The 24,013-nt window shown below is 45.0% G+C and overlaps 2 protein-coding genes across 2 annotated transcripts in view; one reads left to right on the plus strand and one right to left on the minus strand.

The window, feature by feature from the left end:
- The window catches only part of pcdh18b (protocadherin 18b), a 413,724-nt gene that overhangs the window by 87,293 nt on the left and 302,418 nt on the right, over positions 1-24,013 (plus strand). The window lies entirely within an intron of this gene.
- Positions 19,282-22,025, minus strand: LOC308076408 (E3 SUMO-protein ligase ZBED1-like; the record flags this gene model as incomplete). The annotated part of the gene is made up of 3 exons (XM_080416642.1): positions 19,282-19,313; positions 19,869-20,274; positions 20,568-22,025. The coding sequence occupies 3 exons, from the start codon at positions 22,023-22,025 to the stop codon at positions 19,282-19,284; spliced, it is 1,896 nt and encodes a 631-aa protein (XP_080272768.1).

Here is a 24,013-nt window from a genome sequence, read left to right on the forward strand (position 1 = left end):
AGATTTAACACCTTTTTTCATCCCAACTATTATTATTATTATTATTATTAGGGCTTCTTTCTTTTTTTCCTTTTTTTCTTTGGCAGGCTGGGGCCGTGCCTTGACGGGGAGATGAGAGATGAGAGATGTAACCCCCAGGGTTGACAAAGTTAGCTTTTCATCTATCCTCTATTGCTGCTTCCTGTAAAAAAAACTATCCGCAGTTTGTCTGAGTATGTGTGTCTGCATGCACGCACGCACACACACACACACACACACACACACACACACACACACACACACACACACACACACACACACACACACACACACACACACACACACACACACACACACACACACACACACACACACACACACAGTGGGTAGGTTGCTCCTGGCTCAGGAGGTAGAGCGAAAGTCTGGGAGTCACAGCAGGGTTCCCGGTTCGATCCCTCTGGCCCCATGTCGAAGTGTCCTTGTGCAAGACACTCTACCGCTAACCGCTCTCGGTGTGCAGGTTTGACAGACGGACCCCTCTAGCATAACACTGTTGTCAGGCAGAAACCTATTATCTCCATATTTTACCCTTCTTAATTTTTTTCTTAAATTAACACCCTACTTGATCCTACAGCGATCCAAAAGCATCAAAAGTAGCAGATCTACAAGCACGAAACGCGGCACAAAGCAACGCGTTTCGAGCTTGTCGATCTGCTACCTATTTTTACACTTTTGAGTCCTGAAAAATAACAGTTTTGGACATATATGAGGTTTCCACCCGACAGAGACGATAATCAAAACGCTAATCCATTCCTGCACAAATTGGAACAAATGTTCAAAAATAACTGTATACTCTGTTGTACAACGGACAGCAGAAAATTGCCAACCTGTTCAAAACGCATCACAACGCTTGTAGATGTCCCATTTAAAAAATATATCAAACTATAATGGACATGGACAATATGGATTCCAGGTTGAAATTGGTTCAATATTATCAGAAATCAATTATAATATTAATGACAAAATAACCGTTGTTTAATCTAATCACATTACTGTCACCGCTCGTTGCCTCTGGGGGACGCCATTACTGTTCTGCCAGCGATGGGCTGTATTTCACCTCATCAACGCCTCCACACCTGGGAACCAATCAGAGGCATGCATTCTGTGGTGCACCACCTGATTGGCTCTGATCTCTCTCTCTCTCTTTCTCACACACACAAACACACACAGACAGACATGTACAAACGCACACACACACACACACACACACACACACACACACACACACACACACACACACACACACACACACACACACACACACACACACACACACACACACACACACACACACACACACACACACACACACACACACACACACACAATGAGTTAAGCATCACAATCATTTTAACCCATGTATCTATTATTTCTATTATGTTGGCTATTTAAAAATTACAGATCTACAAGCTCACAGCGCGTCACTTCGTGCCACGCTGTGAGCTTACGTACATCTGCCATTTTGGAACGTTTTACTTTTTATTTTTTAACATTGTGTATATGAATGGATGTATAGAAATGGATCTGTATAATTGCAGTATCCTCACGGCCCATCGGTGGGCCCCCGGCCCACGGGTTGAGAAGCACTGGTTCTAGAGTGCTCTGACACCCATTAAAATCCATTTAGATTTTAGCGTTGGCTTTTATAAAATAGCAGATCTGTATAATATCTGCTATTTTTTTTTTACACAAATCTTCTCATCTGGTGGATCCCTGGCACAAAACATTTTCAGATGGGGGTCCATGGCCAAAATACAAATACGATACCATTTTGGGGTCCTTTCTTCTCAAAAAGTTTGAGAAGCACTGGTTCTAGAGTGCTCTGATATCGGTTAATAGTTGCCGTTCGGCAACGCACCGACCGCTCTGAACTTCCCAACGACCAGAGAGCTCTCCTGTGCTCTCTTAATTCCGAACGGACATAGATTCCTTCCTTCAATGTCCCCCTCCCAGAAATCCTACGCACAGACAGACAGACAGACTGGGGCTAGTATAGGCCTATGGTTGAAATCAATGCATTTAATTGTATGGACAAAACAAATATGCCACATGTTCCGGCACCTAATAATTTACAAAGTATGCACTGCACACACACACACACACACACACACACACACACACACACACACACACACACACACACACACACACACACACACACACGCACACACAAAGCTCAAACACGCGAACATAAAAGACATCCATACACACATTCATAAAGGAACATCGCCTCCTTCATTGATTGACTTCGGGAGTTCAAGAGTTCAGCGTTGGGTGGGTGGGAAAGCTAATCTCGGTCTCTCTCAGAGCCCGGGGGGGAGGGGGTCTTTCTTTCCATAGGGTACATTTCATACACACGATAGGCCTACCTTGTGAAACGGGACATTCTGCATATTGGGTACTTATGGTATTTTGATGCCAATACTTTTGTACTTTTGCTGAAGTAAATTTCGATTACCGGACTTTTACTTGTAACAGAGTGCCAGTATTGATGCTTTTTGTTTAAGTTAAAAGAATTGGTAACACTTGCGAAGAGTTGAGTGGTGTTTTCCACCACTGCTTATTGTTGTAAATTATTTGCCTACTTGTTGTCAGTTAATTGTACGAGCTCTTGTTTTTATTGGACCTTGTTTATTTGATACACTTATTTGTTTTAGCTTTTACTCATTTGATTTTCCTATTTGTCTCATCTGTTTAAAGGTAGGGTAAGTGATATTTTTGGGTATTTTTTTTTTGTTAAAAAGGTTACTTAGTGCTATATTCTGATAGTAATCATTGCAGAGCGTTTGTTCGGTCACATGGGTCTCTCCAGCTCTTTAGTAAACAGAATATAGTACATTTTCAGGTAGGTGACACATTATAAGCCAATCAGGAGAGAGCACTGAAAATGCATTTTCTGTTTAATAAAGAGCTGGAGAGACATTGGAGACTCCTTATATGGACAGGACACTCTATAGTAACGAGCACTATCAGAACAAAGCAACCCATTTTGCAATTATTTGAATAATTACAAATCGCTTACCCTACCTTTAAGAAAGTAGGTAGCTGATATATTGACCTTAGCGCTAGGTATACTCTTAGTTGCTTGTTTTAGAAGAGAATGCACTTAAGACTTCTGGTGATTAGTAGTTTTCTTGCCTACCTTTGTTGAATACACTTATTGTAAGTCGCTTTGGATAAAAGCGTCTGCTAAATGACTGTAATGTAATGTAATGCTTATGAAGTTGCTATTTGGGGGGGCGCCAAAGATCACAGAGGGGGGGGGTGTGAGGCCTTTGTTTGTTTGGAGGTAATCTCTCAAGACAGATTCAAAGCTCCGCAGCTGAATCTGTCGGCAACTCCTGTTACAACGTAGAGGTTGTTGTTGATTATTTTTTTCCTTCATTTTTTGGCCGATGGGTTCCCCAGATTGGTTTGGAGGTAGTGCAACATTTAAAACATGTTGCACAAAATCATAACTCACATGTTTTGGTCATTATATTGCCCAAAACAATGATAAGAAAATAGTTTGGTATTTGTCAAAAAAGGGAAAAAAATAAGAACATTTTCACATGCAGAAATAGCAGACCTAAAGCTCACACGTGTCACAGCATCATACAGTGTGAGCTTGTATATCTGCAATTTTCGCTATTAGTTGGGCCGTGAGGATACTGCAAGTGGGCCTCCACATTTTTGGCAAAACAAAAAACTAAAAGATTTGAACTATAATACAGTATAACATTAATATAAACCTTGAAAAATGTGTTTTCAGTATATGCTATGTTAGTTCCACTGATCCAAGCCGTAACACAATCGATTAATCAATCATACTAATAATGGGAGGGCTGGTGACATGTCACTTTGACTCAGCCATATAAGGAGTTCCCAATGCAGCTACGCCCAAATATGGAGTGTGTTGTCTAGCCTCAATGTGGTCGTCGTGGCATCAGGCACGAACTCCATATGTCGGCCGTCAGACCTATGACTCATACATAACCATATATAGAAGCCGACATGACCCCGTCAAATGCCCATATATGGGCATATAAAACGATCAGGGATCTCCATATATGGGCATAAAAGAGACAAGGAATGACAGACACAGAGATCTCCATAATATGAGCATATCGGTCGGATCGGCGGTGCAACGTAGGTGTGAGGGGCCGTGAGACCTCAAGTCAAAATAATCATGCTCTGGAAATTTACTCTGCCCACCCATCTGCACGGCAGCCGTTAAGTGGTCAGATGGGTGGGCCGCGCTTTCAAGATTTTTAAGTGGGCCCTGGTCCAGAAAAAAGGTTGAGGAACCACTGTTCAGGGACGGTAGAAGCAGGAAAACACACGACATGACATGAACTTAAAACATTCCTCCATTCTGCTCCCCGCAACGACATGTCTGAGTAGAGAGAGAGACAGCCACCGCTGTGTGCTGTCTGAGCTAATTATACACTCTGCCTCCCCTCTTACAGTATGCTGTGTGTGTCTGTCTGTCTGTCTGTCTGTCTGTCTGTCTGTCTGTGCGCGTGTGCATGTATGCATGCTAATGAGCCTGTCTGTCTAGGTTTGTGTATGTGTGTGTGCTCATGTGTGTGCGTGTGTGTGCGCACATGCATGCGTGCACATATGTGCATGCGCGCGTGTGTGTGGGGACAAGTCAATCTGTGTATGAGATGAAAGGTTGCCTATTATGCTAATTTCCATCTAATATATTTTGATTTTAGGAGTGCTGTAGCTTTGCATGTTCACAGTATTTTTAAATCTTATATCAGTTCTTTATGCAGCTCCTAATTTATGCTCATCTGAAACAAGTGATATTAGCACCTGTCTCTATTAAAAGCCCACTGTTCTGATTGGCGTTTAATATGTGAACATCTCACACCTTAACATTATATTATGACGCATAATGGTTTCCCTGTAGGGAGGGAGAGAGAGAGAGAGAGAGCGAGAGAGCATGAGAGAGCGAGAGAGAGAGCGAGAGAGCGAGAGAGAGAGAGAGAGAGAGAGAGAGAGAGAGAGAGAGAGAGAGAGAGAGAGAGAGAGAGAGAGAGAGAGAGAGAGATAGGCGGGAGTTGTCTGAGATCATTTGGAAGTGACACTTCTACATATTATAGGAGATTTACCTGACAACATATTGACAACACAGGCAAGTCAACAGAAGAAATTCAATATCAAAAGGACTGCACAATAAAACGTAACCACATGAACCCTAGCGTCGCTACTTTGTGGCGAACATTGTGACAAAAAATGGCAGATCTACACACTCACGATGCATTGTTGTGAGCCTGGCATAGATTGGCTATTTTCAGTGAGGAGATTCGTTGTTTAAGGGGGGAAAAAAGGAGAGGACCAAGTACAATATAGAGCCCCGGGGGACCCGGTCAATGAGGTAGATGGGGTTTAGTAGTAATAGTGATTTTAAAACTTTTGAATTTCAAGGACCCCCAGTTTGATGTGCATTAGGCCACAGACCCCCATTTCATACTATTCTCTGGGACCCCAATTTATACTGTGAAATCCTCAGTGTTAATTTAACTCTGAGAGTGTACACATGGAACCACATGGACCCGTAAGGGTGGTGTACACTAGTTACAGACCCGAGTTACAGACCCGTAAGAGTCAAACCAAGTACAGAGCAAGGCCAAGTACAGAGCCATGGTCAGGTTTACAAAGTATTTAAGTTTAAAGGGATATTTCACTTTCAAAAAAACTTTTGGTCATGTTATCGTCTACTCAGGCTTTTGTGAGCCCCCCAGACCGTTTTTAAGTTGCTTGATTCAGTATTTAGATATTTGATATTCATTTGATCAGACACGCCCCCTTCCTATACAAACCCATTATAACTTCAAACTCCATTTTTAACCTGTTAGATTCATCAAAAACACACCCGTCCTTGGTTCTGGTGACTCACCCTGCCCTCCTAATACGCGAGGGGGCCGTGTTTTTTCGATAACTTTTTTCATTTATTTTTAATATTTTTTTTGGAAAATGAAAAAAATAAAATACAATAAAAAAATTAAATAAAATAAATGAAAAAAGTAATAAAAAAAACACGGCCCCCTCGCAGAACCAAGGACGGGTGTTTTTGATGAATCCAACAGGTTAAAAAGGGAGTTTGAAGTTATAATGGGTTTGTATAGGAAGGGGGCGTGTCTGATAAAATGAATATCAAATATTTAAATACTAAATCAAGCAACTTAAAAACGGTCTGGGGGTTCACAAAAGCCTGAGTAGACGATAAAATGACCCAAAGTTTTTTTTAAAGTGAAATATCCCTTTAAGTGGTTGTCTGGAAATACGAATTAGCATGAATGCAACATATTGGAAGAATAGATAATGTGTAGACAAATAAACAAAGCATTCATTTACACAACACTGTGCTATGGACATCATGATATCCATATCCAAACCGCCCCTTCGCAAAAAAAAAAGAAAATCTATCTCCCCCCTGTTGCCTCCCACCAACAGCTCCGGCGGCGGCAACATGCTCGAGGTCCTTCCAATTCTTCAGCGGGGTCTAACTGTGAAATGGAATCTTAGCGGGGGACAGATGTCCCCCCCCCCCCATCTTGTTCTTTGGCTGCGACGCAGCGGGGGAGCGGCCTGACCTGTCCTCGTCCTCCCTCCTCCGATCGAATCGCAGCCGCCCGAGAAGGAGGAGTAATAGTGGAACACCCGCCGAGGCCGTGATGAACAGTGGGGGAGCGAACGAACGAACGGCGATGTGTTCGGGAGAGGATCCAGGTGGGAGGGTGGAGGCGTATAAAAATGGGGGGGGGGGTGGAGGGGGGGGGGGGCGAGCATGCCGTCTTGATAATGAAGCCAATGAGGAAGTCGATTAACTCGCTGCAGTTCACATTATTGGCCTAGATACAGGGGTGTCAAACTCATTTCGGGGTGAGGGGCCGCATTGGACGAAAAGTGACTCGATGAGGGCCGCGACCTGTTGCGGACGCGCCCTGCGCACTGGCGCAGGGTTACGTACACAGGTGTCACGTGGCTCTGTTTTCCAGCCTGTTGTCTCAGTCACCGCTATAGCTGCACATTGTGTTTATTATTAAGAATAGCTACTTTACTTATGGACTTTAATTATTGGTATTACAGTTGTAGGCTACAAGAAATTTGGTGTGATAGGTGAACAAAATATGCTATTTTTGTTTAAGAAGCCCAACACAGGCCGAGTTGCAGGAGTCTACCGGAAATGGAGCCCACCTACTAAATATATGAACATACGGCAATTATATGCAAAATATATACTGCATATGCCATATTCAGGTTCATATATGTGCATATATGTACAGTATGTGGATTTATAGGAAATATATGTGTCAGATCTATATCATATATAGATCATATATATCAACATATGTTACACATATATGTGGCATATATAAAAATATAAATGTTAATATATTTTCTTGACCTCCCTGAAATGTTTTTTTTTCCAGGGTGGGATGCTTAAAAATATGTCTGTAGAAACCAATGGGTGACATTGTTCCCTTTGTCCATATTTTTTTGCAGTCTATGGTTTGAACCTGTGGTGGCGTGTGCAAAGTAGTAGTAGAAAGTAACTAAGTACATTTACTCCAGTACTGTACTTGGGTAACATTTTGAGGTACTTATTTTTACTTGGGTACGACGTTAAACTGCATCCAACCTGGAGAGGGATGGGCGCCGCCAGGTTTAATTGCCCAAGACACACCACATGATGACAACTACAGTTAACTGCTGCCCTGGCAAAACTCAAGCCCATATGGAAAGACAAAAACATCAGTCTGGCATCAAAAATGAGACTAATGCGCTCACTTGTCATCTCAATCTTTCTATACGCTTGTGAAACTTGGACCCTGACAACAGAGCTCCAGAAGAGAATACAGAGCATGGAGATGAGATGCTACAGAAGACTCATGGGTATCTCCTACACCCAACATGTCACCAACGAGGAAGTCCGGCAAAAGATCAGCCAAGCCATCGGCCCACATGATGACCTGCTTACTACTGTCATAAAGCGAAAACTGAGGTGGTACGGACACATCACCAGATCCTCAGGCCTTGCAAAGACCATCCTGCAAGGCACCGTACAAGGTGGCAGGAGACGAGGGAGACAGAAGAAAAGATGGGAAGATAACATCGGAGAATGGACTCACTTGAAACTCAGTGAGGCAATGAGAGCTGCCGAGGACAGAGAGGGATGGAGAGAGCTGGTGAACAGATCGTCTGTGGTGCCCCAACGACCCTCCGGGGTTATGGGATAGGTGAAGGTGAAGGTGATTTTTACTTTACTGGAGTATTTCCAATTTTCAATACTTCTACTTCTACTCTTAACCTAATCTTTAGTTACCAGTTACTTTGTAGATTTAGATTATTATTACAAAACATACATTAACCACTCCAGCCCTAGACTTCGGCTATTTGAAAATAGCACATCTACAAGCTCACAACGTGTCGTGTATTGACACTTTTACTAAAGTAAAAACAAAAATCACTGCATGTGTGTGCGAAGCGGGCCCATGCAGCTGTGAGGGGGGTGAGAGGAGGGGGGGAATGAGGCGTTGAAAGCCCCCCACTCTGCGGGACAGGGGGGTTGTTGTGATGGTGAAGGTCCGTGGCAAATGTATGTATTTGTTTCTAAGGTGAAATACAGGGCTGTCCGCTGGACGGTGTTATTACTGTAATTAAAAATATAATTGAAACTCAGAATATCAGTCAAACGTTGGTGGGAGCTGCATGCGTGTGTGTGTGTGTGTGTGTGTGTGTGTGTGTGTGTGTGTGTGTGTGTGTGTGTGTGTGTGTGTGTGTGTGTGTGTGTGTGTGTGTGTGTGTGTGTGTGTGTGTGTGTGTGTGCCCTTATACTTGCCAGTACCCTTGAGTGTGTGTGTGTGTGTGTGTGTGTGTGTGTGTGTGTGTGTGTGTGTGTGTGTGTGTGTGTGTGTGTGTGTGTGTGCGTGTGCGTGCGTGTGCATGTGCGTGCATGTGCGCGTGTATGTGTGCGTGTGTGCGTGTGCGTGTGAACATGTTTATTTAACCTCTGTTTAAATGGCTGGTCCCACTGAGATGATAAGACCTCTTTTTAACAGAGAGAGAGACCTTGTAAAAAGTGTGTGTGTGTGTGTGTGTGTGTGTGTGTGTGTGTGTGTGTGTGTGTGTGTGTGTGTGTGTGTGTGTGTGTGTGTGTGTGTGTGTGTGTGTGTGTGTGTGTGTGTGTGTGTGTGTTACGGCTCAGTGCTCATGTCCTCCTGAACGCTACATCAGCCATCTGTGATTGTTTAACAGTAACACACATCAACACCATAACAAACAACGTGGGAATAACATGTACACACACATACACACACACAAACAATATGTATACGTGCGCATTTGTATATATATATACTTATATATACTGTATAAATATATATATATATATATATATATATATATATATATATATATATATATATATATATATATATATATATATATATATATATATATTAGTGTTTTGCCAATTGTTTGGGTGGCCCACTTGTAATATCCTAAGGGCCCACCGGTGGGCGCCCCGGCCCACTAGGTTGAGAACCGCTGGTCCTGAGCGATAAGGGTCAGCAGGGTCAAAGGTGAGGGTTCATTTGAAGGCCAACCACACTCGATAAGCAGGGACTGGAATGCATGTGAGAATGATGGAGCCAGGCGACTCGGCGGCAGTTGCTGCCATTGATTCTGTGTGCGTGCGTGCGTGCGTGCGTGCATGCATGCGTGTTTGTGCGTGCGTGTGTGTGTGTAAGTGTGAGACTGCAGTTGACCCTTGTTAAAGTGTCACCATTGATTATAGCAGCAGATTGAGAGCCAATTGCCCCACGCAGGTTAAGAGGTTGTTGGATGGTGTATACAGCAGGTCACATCCTAAGGCTGTCTTCCTACTTAATAGCATGGCGTTGCTGTCGGGAAACCTTGTATGAGCGAAGCCATTCCTTGTTGTGTTATTGTTTAAAAACGTTGTGAGCTTGTAGACCTGCTTTTTTCACAACTTTTGCGCGACACTCTTGTATGATGGAGCGGGGCGTTAATTTACGGAAAATCATAACAAGTTGAAACATGGAGATACAAGGTTTCTTCCCGACGGCAACAATATGGTACATACATACATACACCAGAGTACTCAGAGTTTTTGTATTTAATTTTTTTACTTAAGTCAGAATAGCAACATCACAATGTAGGAAAAGTTTGTTGCAAGTAACAGTTCTTCTTCAACATTTTACTGGAGACTAGGAAAAAAAACAACTATGAGAAAACCTATATTATTTATTATTATTATTATTTATTATATATATTATTTATTGTTTTTTTCTGATATGTGTTTATTTTTTAAAAGGAAAAAGAGAACTCACTGAAGCAGTTTCATCAAATGTCAAATGTTATTTGCTCAAATAAGAACCAACAAACATTTTAAACAATATGTACGTTTTAGACGTTACGGTATTAACAAAGGCATGGCGGGGGAATGAATTCAACAACAGAAATCTTCAACCAAATTGGGGTATCTCCAATACAACACCGTCTTTTCAGAAGAACTCGATAGAGTTTCGTCTATAGGAGAGTGAGCCACTGTGGAGGTCAGTGTTGCCAGAAGGGAAGTTATTGTATTTTGTACAGGCTTGAAATTATCATATTTTAAAGAAAGCTACCGTGCACAGCCCCCAAAAAAGATACATCACTGGTTTAAATATGCAATTTCACGAAAATACCGTATTTATTGTAAGAAACAACCTTGTTTGAGACTCCTATACGATAGGGAAAAAAAGGAAAAAAACTCATCACATACGCTGCATGGAAGCAGGAAACTTCCTAGACCTTTCCTTGGACTGGAAAGTGTTTTAATGTCTCCAAGTACAGATGTAGGGGTCAGATTGGCATTTTTTGTGATATGAAAATTTATCATATACATTTGGGCAATTCTGGCGCCATTGGTTGAGGTGAGCCTCGGTTGGTATAGCCCAGGCTGATCAGAACACATCACTGGTTATTGGTTAACAGTGTTGTAGTGGTGATTTTTGGACGCTATTTTAATGACGTCCGTTAGGCAGAAATGTCAATTTGACCAAAGAATTTACTTATGCAATTATGCTACGAGGCTAACGATATGCATTTACCTCACAGACGACACCTCTGTAATTTAGTTCACATCCATCAGCCACTGTTATCCAAAGGTTCTCTTTGGACTGCTTCAGGACATCTGACAGTATGCCTACTACGCCTACAGTAGGCCTACTTAGCAGGTCTTTATTACCATGCAAGTGTGAGGTTCAAAGAATCAAGGTTCAGAAGGAAGTCTTTGAAAATGGCTGCGTACACGGCCGTATACAGCTACGCATAAAATAGAGAAAAATCGTAACCACAACCCCTAAACCTAACCTCTAAATGCCTAATCCTAAACGTAACCTGAATCGTTGGCTAATTGTAAGCCTCAACAAAAATAAGTAAATAATCATTTTAACCTTAAAACAAACATATTGTTTAGTAGGACGTTAATTAACGACAAAACACAAAAACATGGATATAAGAGGTCATGCCCGACAGCAACAATCTCTCTTGTGAGGACCAGAAAAATTGTCTAAACGTCTATTTCTCTATTTCTCAAACACCACTATACAGTACCTTTGGCCCTCACAATGATGGCAATACAAACACACACACGCACCCACGCACGGACGCACACACACACACACACACACACACACACACACACACACACACACACACACACATGCACACACCGGTCCTGACGCAAGCTGACTTTATTACCGTGCAAGTGTGAGGTTCAAAGAATCGACACAAAAACGTGCAGAAAAAGGAGGCTCTCTCGCCAAACAAGCAGAGCCTCCCCGACGGGGCCGTTTCTTCATGGCTGTGACTGCAACTCTTTTCCTTTTAAAAGAAGGAGGGATAGAGAACGCTGACACTTACAAAGTCTACAATCCTTCCCTTTCCCTTTCATCCGTTCCACAGCTCACCTCACCCGACCCCCCCCAGACAAAGCTCCCCCGCCTCCCACACACACACACACACACACACACACACGCACAAAGATGTTGCGCGTTACTTAAGCAAGCTATAACTCCTTCCTTCATCTCCTCTATGTTTGCGTTTCCGTTGCTCGCTCCCGGGCCACTCGAGGGTGTTTTCTGATTGTGTGTCTATGGGACCACAGCCATAACAGAGAGAGAGAGAGAGAGAGAGAGAGAGAGAGAGAGAGAGAGAGAGAGAGAGAGAGAGAGAGGGGAGGGAGGGGGAGGGAGAGAGAGACAGAGAGAAAAACAGACATGAGGGATAAAGAGTAGAAAACAGAATGAAAGTGATGAAACACATTGTAAGTTCATTTCCCTCTAATCATTTTTCACACATGGTGGGTCTGGTTGGTTCAAAGGGTGTGTGTGTGTGTGTGTGTGTGTGTGTGTGTGTGTGTGTGTGTGTGTGTGTGTGTGTGTGTGTGTGTGTGTGTGTGTGTGTGTGTGTGTGTGTGTGTGTGTGTGTGTGTGTGTGTGTGTGTGTGTGTATGTGTGTGTGTGTGGGGGGAGGCGCTCTGCAAGGAAAAGAAGACCCCGGAGAGAGAATGACTTCAAACTAATATAACAACGTACTGTAACAAGCTGCCGGTATTTACCCAAGAAAATGAAAGAGACTTTTCACAGAATAAATGAATCAATCGAAAAATAAATAACCATTAAAAATTAAGGGGGGTTGGGTTGGAGAGACTGTGTGTGTGTGTGTGTGTGTGTGTGTGTGTGTGTGTGTGTGTGTGTGTGTGTGTGTGTGTGTGTGTGTGTGTGTGTGTGTGTGTGTGTGTGTGTGTGTGTGTGTGTGTGTGTGTGTGTGTGTGTGTGTGTGTGTGTGTGTGTGTTGGGGGTTGGCATTTTGTATTCATCACAGAGAAAGAGAGAAAAAACAAGTATAATTGTCGCTGTCGGGCTGAAACCTTGAAACACAATATTTCAACGTTGTTATGTTTTTCAGTAAATTAACGCCCTACTTCACAACGCCTAGCTTGTAGATCGGCTATTTTCACTACTTCTACTAAAACATTGTTTCTTAAAAAGGAACGGTTTTGGACATAATAGGTTTCAAGCTGACGGCGACAGACGTACATCCTTCATTCAAATGCATCCCGCTCCGTCCGTCTTTGAGGCAATCATGGAGAGAGGGGAAGGGAAAGGGCTGGGTGGGTGGGGGGGGGGGGGTGGGTGGTAATTATGAATCCACGCCGCACAAAAAGAAATGCTATACAAGGATTTTCATAATGATCTATTTTTCACAAAAACGTCCCCCTCCCCTTTACTTTTCACCCAAAACCCCATAATTTTCGGAGGCAGCACGCGCGCACACACACGCACACACGCGCACACACACACACTACGCTCGGCGGGAGCGGTGAGACAAATGAAGGCGCTTTTCCCCGGCGCTATAATTCGAATTTGTTATCATGAGCCTTTTACATGAACGCCTACATGACTCTTCTGATGCACGCAAAGAGAGAGGGAGAGAGAGAGAGAGAGAAGAGAGAAATGAGAATGTGTAACAATGTGAATTAACTTCCCGTCCCCGAGGCAGAGCTAGTTAATATCTTCGCTGTCGGGCAAGAAATCTTGTAACTCCATTTCAACTTTTACAATTTTTTTCTTCCATAAAATGAACGCCCTACATTCGTCATATACAAGAAGACTGTCACGCTAAAGTAGCAGGCATAGCAGTCGCATCGCGACCTCCAAAGTGTTAACAGGAGCTAGTGACTAAATAATAACAATTTGAATTATTGGAAAACGTGTTTTATTTTTTTCATTTGCTGAAAAGTTACGGTTCTGCACATACAAGGTTTCCGTGCACCCGACAGCAACGATATGGAAGTCCATTCTTAACCTGCTTTAGCGCAGAACCTCGACAGGGGGAATTAATCTCGTGCGAAAGGCGCGATTTCTGTGACTAATCATGAGGGTCTCTCTCTCTCTCTCTCTCTCTCTCTCGTTTCACAAGTTTTCAAATGTATTAAAATCTTTTGAAAAGTAGCAATCTACAAGCTCACAATGCATCGCGGTGCATTGTGAGCTTGTAGATCTGCTATTTTTAAATTGCCAAAATGTGAATAGGGCTGAAGTGGTTACTGTATGTTTTTTTTAATAATAATCAAAATCTAGAAAGTAACTAGTAACAACATTTTCAAAGAATTGTAGTGGAGTAAAAGTACAATATGTGCCTCTGAGATGTAAGGGGGTAGAGGTAAAAGTACAGAAAATTGGAAATACTCCAGTCCCTCAGAATTGTAAGTACCAGTACTTGAGTAAATGTACTTAGTTACTTTCCACTGGTCCTGAGCTCTGCAGTGTTGTCACACCGCTGTGTGTCTACGTAGGTGGAGCACCTCTTTCGCATGACACGGTTTCTTCACTCACTACCAGTACCGGGTGCCCTGGCGCAGTGCCAAGCCAGCCTCATCCTTCTCTCTCTGACCTTGTCCGTGACCTGCGGGAGGCCCCGGCCGAGGTTCCGTTTTTCTGACATCAAATGCCATTCAAGCGTCCATATCTCGGCCCCGTATACGGCAACACTGGCACCGCTGCAGCAACGAGAACAGCCGCCTCTTGAGGTCATCTCCAATGTCAGATTGCCTGTGGGAGTGGGAGAGTGTGGAAAACACTCTCCTCATCCCCGTGCAAGGCATTCCAGGCAAGCGCCCTCCGGGCTTTCAGATCCTGTTCCGTCGAGGCAGACCAAGGCGCTGAGATATTTTGAAGTCCTCGACTGGAGCTGTGTTCCACTGGCAGTGGCAACCGTTCTGTTCTCTGTGCCTAAATGCCATTACTTTCGTTTTCTTGGCACTGAGCTTGAGGCCGATCTCCCTGCACTCCGTTTCTACTGCCAGCAGTAGTTCCCATCCTTTGTCTGCTGTCTCCGAGACTACGGCAATGTCATCTCCATAGTCGAGGTCGGTGATCGCGATGCGATGTACTTTCCCCGAGTCTTCCTCGGGACTGGCGTGAACCCCAGTGTCTCCTCCCTGCCACCGATTGCAAGTCTCAGGGCCCATATCGCCACAATAAACAGGAAGGGGGCCACGTTATCACCCGGTAGGACGCCTGTGAGCATATCAAACGCTTCAGTCACACCTTTGTGGGTCAGAACCTTGGCTCGTGTCCAACTGTATGGTTGCCGCTATCATCTGCACCATCTTATCGGGAACACCACAGAATGCTCATTTGATTTCCCCTGGTCTGCGGTGTCAAACGCTTTCTGGAAGTCAATGAAGGTGATCACCGCTGACAGGTTAGATCAGCGCCACTATCTGCCCCACGACGGTTGAGGATCATAGGAGTGTGTGTGTGCACGCGTGTGTGTGTGTGCGCGAATGGGTATATGTGAAGTACATTTTAAAATGCACTGGAACGGTCGGAAAGACTAGAAAAAAGTGCTGTATGAATGCGGTCCATTTACCGTTCACTTAACCCATTTAGACCGGGAAATAATCTGTGTTTTTTTTTTTTTTTGATTTATTTGGCTATTCAAAAATAGCAGATCTACAAGCTCAAGCTACGAGCTTGTAGATCTGCTATTTTTGAAAAGTCGTGAAAATATGTGTAAATCTTTGAATATATATATATTTTAACTAACATTTGTAACTCAATTTGCTTCTGGGGATTCTGCAAATGTATTCTAAATTCTAACAGTTTTTTTAAACACTTATGTTGCTATAATATCGGTGGTGCTCAAACTTTTTCATGTCAAGGACCCCCCAGAATGTTTTGTTCCAGGGACCCCCAGAAGCAATTTTTTTTCTAGAATAGCAGATCTACAAGATCATAGCACGGCACTCGGTGCCGCGCTATGAGCTTGTAGATCTGCTATTTTTGCATAGCCAAAGAAGTATAAAATAATGGCTAAAAGTGATTCAAATCTAAAATGGCACACAGACACGTTCCCCGGTCTTAATGGCTTAAGAGTGTTTATCTCTGGGTCTCCGTGTCTCAGTCTCTCATTACTGTAAATGTTTCTCCGTCTCCCTCCTTATGTCTGTCTCTGACTCAGAACCTCTCTCTCTCTGTGTGTGCGTGTCTGTCACATGCCATCATTTGGCGGGAGCGGCGCTCCACTCAGTTCCAATGATGACACGTACCGCAGACTTAACCCATTAAGACCCGAGGCTGATTCTACTACAAAATGTCTTCTAAATCAGTAGGTTCTCAAACCTTTTCCGGTAAAAGACCCCCGAAACGATATGTATTTTGCCGCGGACCCCCATCTAAAACATTTTCAAACACTTTTAAGACTTTTCAAAAGACGTTAAAAACATTGCAGATGTACAAGCTTGCAGCGCGGCATGCTGTGAGCTTGTATATCTGCTATTTTTGAGAACCACTGTTCTAAACCAACGTTCTAAATCCTAAGAGTTTTCTGAAAAACTTGTGTTGCTATATATATATATATATATATATATATATATATAGCTAAAATCGAATGCTTTCCCGTTTTTAATGGGTTAAGCATGAGCTTCTTTTTCTTTCTTCCATTTCCTGTCTATTCTGTCAGCACTATTCCACTATCTGCCATTTCTGCTATTTATACTATTTCAACTCTCTCTCTCTCTCTCTCTCTCTCTGCATGTGTGTGTGCGTGTGCATGTGCGTGTGCGTGTGTGTGTGTGTGTGTGTGTGTGTGTCTGAACTCTTAAACACCCCATCAAGCTGCTGTCTTAACAACCTTGCCTCTGTCTCATTGCTCTCCGTCTCTCCCTGTCCACCCCCACACGGTTCCTCTCACGTTCTCCCACTCCAGACGAGTTTCAACCGAGTGGGCCGTGAAGGTATTGCAACTGGGGCCCCAAATAATTGGCCAAACGCTGAGATTTAAAATGTAGTGGTGGAAAGTAACTAAGTACATTTACTTAAGTACTGTACTTAAGTAAAATGTTGAGGTATTTGTACTTTACTTGAGTATTTCCAATTTCCAATACTTTTACTTCTAGGTCTCCACTACATCTCGGGTCCAAATGTTGTACTTTTACTCCACTACAATTATTTGAAAACTTTAGTTATTCTTTAGTTTCTTGTAAGAAACTTACTTATGGGATATCATCGCCCTCTGGCGATGGCACAGAGCACAACAATCCCGGAAACAATCTTTGATTGGACAGGGTTCTGTGACGCAAACCGGAAACCGGTTGGTTATAAAACCCCCTGCGTCGCAGGTTCGTCCTCTTCCTTCACTCTGCTAGCAGCGAATGCGCACGAGTCCTGAAGACAACACGACTAGCAACCGCGATAAACTTTGACGAATCCCAACTAAACCCATAGCGAGGGCACCCAGTGTCGCTCTACGGGCGTTTTCGTTATTTCTACAGTTTATCGTTGTTAGATTAAAAACGCTCCTGCGTTACTTTTCCTGTCCTCTCAGTTTTCCACGAGCTAAAAAGTTAGCTAACGCCGCTAGCCAGACTACAGGCCGCGTTAAGCTAACAGGCGTATGCTAGGTTGGGTTAGCCTAGCTGCGCTTACCTGCCTCGTGGTGACTGGAGGAAAAGAAGATGGAGGCGCCTCGTGTCTGCGGTCTGACGGGCTGCGGCCTACCAGTAGCAGCGGACGACCGCCATCGGCTGTGCATCCTGTGCCTGGGGCCCAACCATGCGTGGCTCGCCCTGAACCACGCGGGCGACGAAGACGCATGCAGGCCCTGTGATGACTTCACGGTCCACCAGCTGGAGTGCCGCCTCAGGAGGGCCCAGGGCCTGGCGGCCGCCAGCAGCAATGCTAACACCAACGCTGGCCTAGCCACAGGCCACACGGCGTCGGTGGGAAGCACAGGCCTCTGGCCAGGCCTACCGCAGGATGCGCCACGATCCAGCGGAGCCAGGAAGAAAGTCCGGAGAGAGGCTCCTCCGTCGCCTACACCGGACAGCGCAGCGAGTGGGCTACCGGCCGGGGACTCCTCCCTCCTCCCCCTCCTTCTCCGTCCTCGCCTGGGGCGACACTCCGACGCCAGGAGGCTCGGATGGGGAGGACGCCGGGATAGTAGGGGTGTCACGATTCACTTACCTCACGATTCGATTCAAAATCGATTCCTAGGGTGCCGATTCGATTGAAATTGCGATTCTGCGATTAATTGTGAGTAATTGCGATTCGATTCGATACTGCGATTTATTGCGATTAAATCCTAGGGTGCCGATTCGATTTAAATTGCGATTCTGCAATTAATGGCGATTCGATTCGATTCTGCGATTTATCGCGATTTTCTTCCCCAAATCACTTTGCTTTAATTATACTAGAACATTTTAAAACAATTCTGAACAATATAAACCATGAAAAGTTGAATCATACACTTCAATGCAGCCAGATCATGTCAGTCAGTCTTTCTGACATTTATTTCAGACAAAGTGCCAGTGAAAAAGGTACAACCTTATAAAAACAACATGTTATTACATTACATCCTGGTCTTAAAGCTGCCAGTCAGTCATCTCATCAGCTGCTGGGAAAAAAACACAAACAGTACACATTCACACTTAGTTCACAGTGATGAAAAAAGATGTGCTGCAGATGAGCTATTTTAGCCTTTAACAACATCATCATCATGACATTTAACTAAACCTGATGTTCTTCTAGACCTTTACTGAACACAGAATATATGCAGTTCTGGGGACCACCAGGCATCAAAATGGACCCACAGGTCTTGTACAAATGAGAACAAATGGACCTACAGGTCTTCAACTTGAGAACAAATGGACCTACACTACAGGTCTACATCTTAAAGGACGACTTCACCGCTTTTCAACCTATCTTCATATAATTGGTCCTCACTAATACTCATGATAAAATGGTAAAAAAAAAATATCTACTCGTCTGTGTCTCAGAGGAGGGCTGTGGACAGTTCAGAGTCCCGTCTACCAGTGACATCATCAATGGGGAATCCAAGCTAATAGAAACTGCAGGCTTTCTATTCCTGGAAAGTTGTTAAAAAGAAGCCATTGTTCTCGTGTTAATAAAAATCAAAATAAAAAATGTGAAATCTTGTTGGGCAAGAAAATCATGCCTAACGATGATGTCACTGGTAGACAGGTTTCTGGACTGTCCACAGCCCTCCTATGAGACACAGACCAAGTAGAATTTTTTTTTACCCTTTTATCATGAGTATTAGTGAGGACCAATTATATGAAGATAGGTTGAAAAGCGGTGAAGTCGTCCTTTAAGAGTGTACAAGGTACAACCTTATAAAAACAAAACATGTTATTTATTACATTACATCCTGGTCTTAAAGCTGCCAGTCAGTCATCTCATCAGCTGCTGGGAAAAAAACACAAACACAGTACACATTCACACTTCACACTTCACAGTGATGAAAAAAGATGTGCTGCAGATGAGCTATTTTAGCCTTTAACAAATGGACCTAGACCTACACTACAGGTCTGCAACTTAAAAGAGTGTGCAAATGAAACCAAATGGACCTACAGGTCTTCAACTTAGAGTGTACAAATGACTAGGCAATGAATTATGTATTTAATTGTATCCATGTGGCCTAATGCATATTAAACTGGGAGTCACTGAAATTAAACAGATTGAGAAAGAAATGTTGAGAAAAGTAAATAAAATATCAAATAAATGTATAGGCTAAAGTAAAGTGCAATAACAAATAAAATTGACCTTGATATACATTAATATCATTCACATTAAATGAGCTCAACTTCAAAACTATGGACTTCCATTTGGTAAGAAAAAACTAACAAAAATGAATCAGGACTGCTACATTTAGCTAGTAATCAAAGTGCTCATCATCATCAAACTAGTGCTGGGGAATGTGGAGGTTCTTGTGCAAAAACAAGAGCTGGTCAACATGCTCACTGGTGAGGCAGCTCCTCTCAGCCGTGACAATGTCCCCGGCTGTGGAGAAAACACGCTCTGAAGGGACACTTGTCCCTGGTACACACAAGTACCGCTTGGTTAGTGCGGCCAGGAGAGGGTACTCACGGCAGTGTTCTTTCCACCAGTCCAGTGGCTTTTCAGACAGAGTCACAGGAGCAACCGCTTTGTATTTATTCACCTCCTCCGCTGCAGTGTCAAAGGGTGACTTCTCTGGTGCAGATGGTTCCGGACCTGCCCCATAGGTGTTCCCAAACAGTTCAGCCAGAGCAGAAGATGCTCTTTTTTTAGCAGGTGGGGGGCCCTGGGGGTCTTCATTCTCCTCACCATCACCAGCACTGGGCTCCTCCTCGTCAGAGTCTGGCTCTGTTCTCACCACCACATTTTCCTACAGGCCATGGTGCAACAAATAAAACAAAGTGGTACAACAATTAACTTAGCACTCTTATTTTGTATTTAATTTATTGTATTACTAACACCATACCCACACACACACACACACACACACACACACACACACACACACACACACACACACACACACACACACACACACACACACACACACACACACACACACACACACACACACACACACACACACACACGACTAAATAAACATTTTTGCATCTCTCTAATGCTTATATATTTATAGTTATATATTTATAAATGATTAGTTACCTGAAGCTTCGCCTTCTCCATCATGGCTGCAGCTTCAGTGATCATTCTTGCAAAGGTTTCTTGCTTCTCATTTTCTGACAGGAATGACAACACTTTAAATCTTGGGTCTAGTGCTGATGCTAGGTTGAGTGTGGTCTTCTCCAGCTCAGATGTGTACCTATTTGCTAAGTCTTGGTGAATGGCTGCTTTGAGGTGTTTGACAAAGGGAGGATCCCCAATGTTTTCCTGGGTGTTCTGCATAATCTCTGCATGCAATGGGGCTATGAAGGACAGAGTTGGATTGTTTTCATCCGACATGGCGTTGGTAGCCACAGCAAATGGCTTCATGGCCTGGACGAACAGCTCAGCATTGCTTAAGTCTGACCCACACAAAGTGTTGATGTCTTTCTCTGTCTGTCTGATTTCGTTGCTAAGCAGTGTAGCGCTCACTGCTTCCTTTTGCTCCAAGAAACGCTCCACCATTGAATAGGCGCTGTTCCAACGCGTCGCCACGTCCGTTTCCAGTTTGTGCTTAGGGAGTCCCAGTCTATGTTGTTTTTCTAGGAAAATGTCGTTCGCTCTGGTACTTCTGTGGAAAAAACTAGACACCCGACGTATCCGTGCGTGTAGTCTTGAGACATCTGGTAACTTCAGTGCGCGCTGCGCGGCCAGGTTGAGGGTATGCGCGTAGCATCTGATGTGAAGAAAACCGTCTAATTCTGCAGCAAGAGACATGTTGGCCGCGTTATCTGTGACTAAAGCCGTGTCTTTCGCGTCGATTCCCCATTCGATCGTCACATCCTTGAGCAAATCTGAAAGATTTTGACCAGTGTGGCTCTCGTGCATGGCACGGGTTTGGAGGACTTGAGAGCACAGAGACCAGTCCTCTGTGATGTGATGGGACGTTACCGTAACACTCTCTGTGGCCCGAGAGGTCCATCCATCACAGGTGAGAGCGACTCGTACTGCTCCGCGCAGCGATAGTTTTACCTTGGCCACAACCTCGTTGTAGAGTAAAGGCACGGCTGTGTCGGTGAAATAGGTCCTACATGGAATGTTGTAGCGCGGCTCCAAGTTGTAAAGCATGTTTCTAAAACCTTCATTCTCCACCACCGAATATGGGCGAAGGTCTTTGGCTATAAACTGTCCAATTGATCTGGTGATGCGTTTAGCCTTTTCCGAACCTTTGGGCATTTTTTGCAGTGTTTCATCGATGCTCTGTTGACCTGCTAGCAGCCGGTGTTCTGGGGAGGTTACTGACTTCACCTCGGGGTGGTGTCGGTCAAGATGTTGACCCAGGTTGCTTGTATTACCACAATACTTAACTACTCCACGACAGAGTTTGCACACAGCGTTAGTCTTGTCTAGCTGTGTGGTTCTTCCTTTCACTAAGTAAAACCCAAAGTGTTTCCATACTTCGGATTTAAAATGTCCAGGAGCCGGTCGTATTTCCAACTCCACATTTTCTTCGTCCGCCATTTCGTGTTTTGCTATTTGCACTTGGCGCATACACATGACGTAACCTGACTCAAGTCACCACAACGCGCCACCACAACAAATAGCCTCTGCACTGTCTGCACTCTCCGTAGCACTGCCATCTGTTGGATGAAAGCAGCAACTTATTTCACCACAATAAAAAAAAAATCGAAAAAAATCGATTCTGAACATTTGAAACGATTACAAAAATCGCGGCATTAAGAATCGCGATTTATTCACGAATCGATTTTTTTTGACAGGCCTACGGGATAGGTGAGGCTTCCCAGGACGAGGTGGAGGCCGGACCCTCCCCCCGTCGGGCGCGAGAGAACCCGAGGTCCAGTCCGGGGCCTCTCGTACCTACATCGGCGCGAGCGGAGATCCTCGCGCCTGCAGCAGCTGCCTGGATGGAGGCTCCCGCACCAGCAGCACCGTGGGTGATGGCTCCTAGCGTGGTGAGGGAGCCTCCTGAGCCCGTGTCGGCAGTGCTGCGAAGGGCTATCAGGTGCGGCCTGGAACAGCCAATGGAGGCAGCGAGGGCTTCAGTCGGGGCCCCCATCCCAGGATTCCAGGGCCTGGCACCCCTCGCTCCCCGGCAGGTCCCTTCAAAGCTCCTACCCGAGGCGGTGGGAGTCCGTGAGGCCCTGCACCACTCCTGGCGGCGAGGTAGGGGGGAACCGGAGTGACCATGATCCTCTCCGGGGCGGACCTGGGGGTCATTGGCCTTCCCCCCATGGACGCTGCTCTGGCGACTCGTATCGAGAGGGCGAGGAGAGGCTCGGTGGGAATTGGACCGGGACATCGGCCCATCTTCGCCGAGCATGCCAGACAGGATCGCACCGCGGCCCTCAACGCTCTCTACAGAGCCTCGGGCTCGGCTGCGGAGGCGCTCAACGTAGTTTCGCTGCTGCAGGGGTCGGCCACCGTCAGACTTAAAGAGCTGGAAGCCAAACCCCTGGTGGACGGGATGCCTGTGGCAGCGGTCCACAGAGAGTGGGTGGAGGATGAGACGGAGCTGGACAGACTAACGCAGTTAGCCATCCTCTGCACCTGCCAGAGCCTGATGTGGACGGGTCGGGCCATGGCCCTCACCGCGGACTTGTAGAGGGCCCAGTGGTTGGACCTGGCCACAACTGCGGGGACGGATGTGTCTACAGGACTTCTCGCCCTTCCCCTCCAGGCCCACAACCTCTTCAATAGCATCACGGACCTGATCGGGAGGACACAGGCGGAGGAGCAGCAGAGGCGAGGGGCGACCGCTGGTCTCCTCGCTACCGCCGTCGCTGGACGCAGACGAGGAGCGTCCAGGTCGTCCTCCGCCAGAACCAACTCCTGGGAACGTCCCTGCGGCTCCCTCGGCGTGGGGGACGTGAGGAAGCGCAAATACCCCGAAACCCCCCCTCCGGTAAAACCCCCCCGAAAGGACCTCGGGGCTGGTCGCAAAGGGAGGGGTAAGTGACGGTCTATGGCTGATCCGATGATCTGATGATATGGTATTATGTGGGGTCAGCTCCCCAATTCGGGACCAGAACTGGCGCTCTTCTTGCCCCGACGGACAGGGCCACGGGCGGCTCCACGGGAACACAGAGACTATAAGAGAAGCAAAAAAAAATGACAATTTAATTGCCATGCTGTCCTTTAAGTCGAATGTGTGTAATGTGATTTGTGTGTGTGGAATAAACCTGTTGCCGAAAACACAAATGCTCATTTCTTCTCATACTAATGTTAGAGGCGGATCGCACCCCGGTGGGGTGCCCTGTCCTCGAAGCTATGCTATGAGCCCTCAGTGATCGGTTTGCACCCTGGACGGCATTCCGACAACTGCAGGGACAACTCCTGTGCGTGCCATGAACATGATGAATCAATCACAGGTAGTACCTTTTTCTGCTATAAATCAAATGTCCATTGAGTGTTGTTTTCACAATGTGAAACAGGGGCCTTCTGTGATAAAAACATTTCCACCTGCAACTGTGCAGTTCCCTCATCTGTGG

Source organism: Gymnoscopelus braueri (genome assembly GCF_963280865.1).
Source record: "Gymnoscopelus braueri genome assembly, chromosome: 20".
NCBI lineage: Eukaryota > Metazoa > Chordata > Actinopteri > Myctophiformes > Myctophidae > Gymnoscopelus > Gymnoscopelus braueri.